Genomic DNA, 4,843 nt, shown 5'->3' with positions numbered 1-4,843 from the left:
AGCCTATAGCACTGCAGCTCGTGAATAAAGACACATTTAGCCTACCTTATGACAAATCAACAATTCTAGATGTAGGCTACACAAAGTTTACGAAATGAACTGTCTTGGAATGTTGTGACACTGAATATGACCATTTATAGGCAGTTCTTTTAGATGTTTAAACATAATCTTGTTAGCACACTATACAGTCAGCAATTCGTAGCATCACTGCATGCCAGCGGCACCAGGAAAGGTTGAGATTCCCCGCCGCTCGGCCGTCCAATGACTGGCTCCTCTGTCCTCGCCTCCCCGGGCTAGCAGGGCGGGGCGTTGAAGCAGGCTCAGCTCTCATGCATGTGTGTACACTCGTTCCGACAACGACGGGCAATGTCGCCGTCTCGCCATCTATCTCACAGACCGGTCGCGGATGCTAAAAGCTCAAACGTCTCTCTCAACTGATGGCCTATACCCGAACTCCCTGACACCGGCACTTGGCCAGGGAAACACGGGCATCCGTGAACTGATAGGAGAAGCAAAGGGGGAGATTGTAGAGACCATTGTGCGCCTGGGGTCGGTCGGGGGAGAGAGAGCGAAAGAAGCGCCAGCGGTCTGATGCTGCAGAAAATTCGCCATTGTTTGGATGAGCAAGCCAGCGATAGCGTTTAGAAGCAAAGCAAACTCTTCTTCTCCATCCTCTGAGTTGCAAGCTGTTTATATGTCAACAATGGCTTCATCACTGACCTACGCGATATATCTTCTTTTGAGCATCCAGGTAGGTCCACTATCCTATTTGGAAAGCCTTCTAACATGTCTGTAGGGAGATCATATGTTCTGTGTGTCTGGCCGATTAGACGGTGCATGACGATTTGTGTCTAGACTTTGCGGAATATAGCTGAAACAACCGCAAAATTATTTGTTGATTGACAAAGAGGCAAGTGACATCTCTCTTAGAAGATTTTGAATGTATTGTCTCCGTGTGGATAACACACGCTGGCATGCAAAGTCGCTTTCGCCGCTGCTGAGTATTTCGTATGGCAAAATTGGGTCATTCGGCTGAGCGTATCTGTCGTGATTCCACTGCTGTTGTCATCACTAGGTTCGGGATGCTTTCATGCATACAAAATAAAGACAAGCATTTTCTCCCTACAAGATGCACAATTTTGGCCTGTCATATGTAGAACTTAGTTAGTCGTTTTTCTTCAATAACCTGAAGTAAGCTAACGGTTAATTGCCACCTGCCGGTGCTGTAGATTCCATCAAACTGGAAAAGTCCGACCATGGGCCTAGTGCGTTCATCATATTTCTGTCCTCCACAACTTATCAATTTCGGCCACACTATAAAAGTGTGCACGCAATCATCGCGAATGAAATTATGTCATAACATTCCCATTAAGTATTAAGGATACAATTGTGTACACCCGTCACTAAAGGAAAGGTAAATCCGGGCATTTATCATGAAAAGCTTAATCAAGAGCAAACCAACCCAAAACCTTCCTCTTTTACTCAAAATGTAGAATGTTATTTGTTTAATGTTCAGTTGATCAGGCCGTATGCCTCAATTCTCATGCCAACAATTTTTGTTTTGTCCGGATGGAATGCAAAACTTGCTAAGTAAAACATTTTTTTTTACCCTTTCTACCCATTAGTCCACACTGTTAATATGCCTATAGCTAGTTCAGTTAATCTCATGAAGTCCTGTAGATAACAGGTATTTAACGCTGTTGTGTTATTACAGTATTTTATTGACATTTTATTACGCAGCAGTAACGTTTAACTGTTTGAAAACAAGAAGTGCGGCTTTAAGTTAGTAGGCTGTAGGCTTTATTCATGTGCTGTCCAGAATTTGCAATGGGAAGTGTCCCCAAAATACCAAAGGTCAACACATCTGCATGAAACTAAAATGCAGTAAGATAGATACCTAGTAAGATGTATACTAGAGGACTGTATATATTAATAAATATGAATTAAGAATGTCATTCATTTCATGAATACCAATGAAAAGATGACATTTAAAAAATAAATAAAAATAAACTTGTGACCAAAACTGTGATAATAACGACTCTTGGTTAGAAATTAAGCTAAATCCAACAAGCTATCAGCAGCAAGTTACAGGTTAGCCAGGAACTTGACATAATTAAATTATCTGCTGTGAAGATTGATTGCCTGCTTAATATGCTTTGGGGGGGTGGGAGAGAGAGGATATCGGGCAGATGGAACCTGCTTTTCTCTATCCAAACAAGCAGCACTTGCTCGACCCACATCCCCCCTCGCTGAGGTGACATCACCACTTAGAGCTCTGCAGTCACACCTGAGCCTGGTAACCATAGTGATGGAAGCAGCTAGAATGACTGTAGCTCTGACAGTTGGATATTCACCTAAGCTTTCACATCCATGAGTGTGAATGTGCTACATGAGTCATTCCCCTCCCCCAATACTTTCCTTCTATTTTTAATATTCTCTTATATGTCATCGGCATCATTCATTACGATGGTTTTCAGTGGCATTGTCTGTTTAGGTTTTAGTTGAGTTTGCAGTCTGTTTTTTCATTAATAGCCTTTATTCAGTTAGCTTTTCTCATTTGCTGAAACAGTAAGCATTAAGCTAACACTAACCCATATAGGTTTTACGCTACCGTCCAACTCAAAGGTGGATTCCATTTCCATTTGTTGACTGGCATTTTGATGAACTGATAAAGATATAACCTAATTGCCATCTACCAATACCTACCAACAAAAATATCTATTTTTTCTTCTTTTTTTTTCAAAGACTAAAACAAAATGTAAGATCCTGAGTTGAGTGTCCTAGTGTGGCAACAGCATTTATTAGGGATAGCTCAGCCTATTCTCTGGTATTGACTGTCAACACACTATCAATATCAGTGACATGAAAATAATAACGGTCCTGATGACAGGTGCAGCAGATGCAGGTATTATTGAAAAAGGCACGTCAGAGAAAGCTGACATCTCCTGTCTTCAGCTCTTTCATGATAGAGAAAGGTTTGCGCCGGTGTTGCGTTATTAGAGCCGTTCTGTGGCCTAGTTGCCCTGAGTTGCGTAATTGTCAAGAGCGGGTAGTCCTGTCCAGATGTCACTTGATCTGGTTGAAAGTCCCCAGCTGTGGAGCATGACAATGCTGACTGTATTCAGGTCCACTGCGAGTCTCAGTGGTAGCTCCATGCTGTTTAAACATCGTCTTTTCTGCGGGAGCTGTACAGTAACAGCCAAACTTGCTGCTTCCCAGAGGCAGGTTTGCAACCCTCATCATGCTAGTCTATCTTTACAGAATCACGCTGAAAGGTATTAAAGCAGGGTAAAGCTGCATTATGCAATATTGTATTCAGACTCCTTAACCAAAATGTCTACACATTTTGATATCAATAGAATAGAACGTAAATGTTCTGTTGGGTTCTGTAATCCACATCTGAACATTTCTACACAGTGCGGAAGTGTACCGATTAGGAAACCACTACAGGGAGGGGCATTGCTGCCTTCCAATTATTGAAAGGAGTGAGAGGACTCCTACAGTGATATAGCCTGGCAAAGTGAATCTGTATTGCTTATTGCTACTCTAAACTAAGCATTCTAAAACTGATTGTTCAAATCCTTGATTGTGATTGGCTAAAAGCCGTTGTAAAATCCAGCATAACCTTACAATTTGTCCTCATAACATTCTATGATAACATCTGACTTAAGCAATAAGCGATATCTGACTTAAGCAATAAGCAATAAGCGTCTTGCCTAACAACTCCCCTTACCTGTTCTAAAATCAGCGCAAACCACGGCCTCTTGGGGCTTATTGCTTAAGTCAGATGTGTGTGTGCATGGAGCAGTACAATGAGTTCAAAGCTCTTATGTGAACTGCAAGACCTGTAGAATAGCCACAAATTTAGTTTCACTTTCTCTAATGTCGCGAGAGATGGCATTTGCCTTTGCCAGAGGTCCGCCCTCTCTCGGAGTGTTCTTTAAGGTCCTTCATGAAACGGTTCTGGTTCCTTAATTAATATGTGGATATTGTTGAGCTGAACGTTTAAGGAGTTAAAAATGAACAATTAAAAAGACCTGGCATACCTGTTAATGTTGCCATGATGCGCAGTCATGAGGATTTGTTAAAATCACAAGCGAGACGGCCACTTATACATTCTTGGAATACCTATACACACATATGACATACCTATACACACATATGACATACCTATACACACATATTACATACCTATACACACATATTACAATACCTGATACACGCGTATGACATAGTTACATGTTTACATGTTTTATATTTGAATGCAATATTAGTGGTCAGTCGACCAGAATGTTACAATGATGTGATGAACTTGCTAAATGTTATAAATGTGTATACTCAGGGCAGAGGCCTCACATTGTTGTGCACTTCTTGCACGTCTACTAGTACTTAACTTGCACTTACAGTGGATACTTTCCTGCATCTTTTCTATTTCTTATGTAAAATAGTATTTATTGTTATACTAGGTTTCTATTGCTCGTAGCTTAATGGCTCTCTCCCTTGTACGTCGCTTTGGATAAAAGCATCTGCTAAATTACTTTATGTAAATGTAAATGTTGTGGGAGAAAAAAAAACTTGTGTAATGTGGACACGGATTCCTTTTAAAGGTGATAGAAAAAAGTGAGTTTTCAAGATATGGATCTGTGTAGACAAGACCACAGGCCAAGCCACCAGCTACATGAGGATGGCAGCACTCTCAGATAAGGCAGGAAAGAAGCTGTTATGATGGTAATGGTGGTGATGGGTTCAACACCGCTGTACACTTCCTTGTACTGTGGAATTGTGGTGATGCGGTTATTTTTGCATTTTTTGCATTGTCAGCCCTTTTTGGCTTATGGACTTC

At 41.2% G+C, this 4,843-nt stretch overlaps 1 protein-coding gene across 1 annotated transcript in view; it reads left to right on the top strand.

Annotated features, from left to right (window-relative positions):
• Positions 1-619: 619 nt before the first annotated feature.
• ptpro (protein tyrosine phosphatase receptor type O) overlaps positions 620-4,843 on the top strand; it is a gene marked incomplete at its 5' end in the record, with an annotated part of 68,389 nt that continues 64,165 nt past the window's right edge. The window contains one exon of the mRNA XM_080851362.1: positions 620-751. Within this exon, the coding sequence (XP_080707488.1) occupies positions 620-751 (132 nt within the window). The remainder of the gene's footprint in view (positions 752-4,843) is intronic.

This window comes from Sprattus sprattus, assembly GCF_963457725.1.
Source record: "Sprattus sprattus genome assembly, chromosome: 14".
In the NCBI taxonomy this organism is placed as follows: Eukaryota; Metazoa; Chordata; class Actinopteri; order Clupeiformes; family Clupeidae; genus Sprattus; species Sprattus sprattus.
The sequence above is the reverse complement of the archived record's forward strand: the minus strand, read 5'-3'. Positions and strand labels throughout refer to the sequence as shown.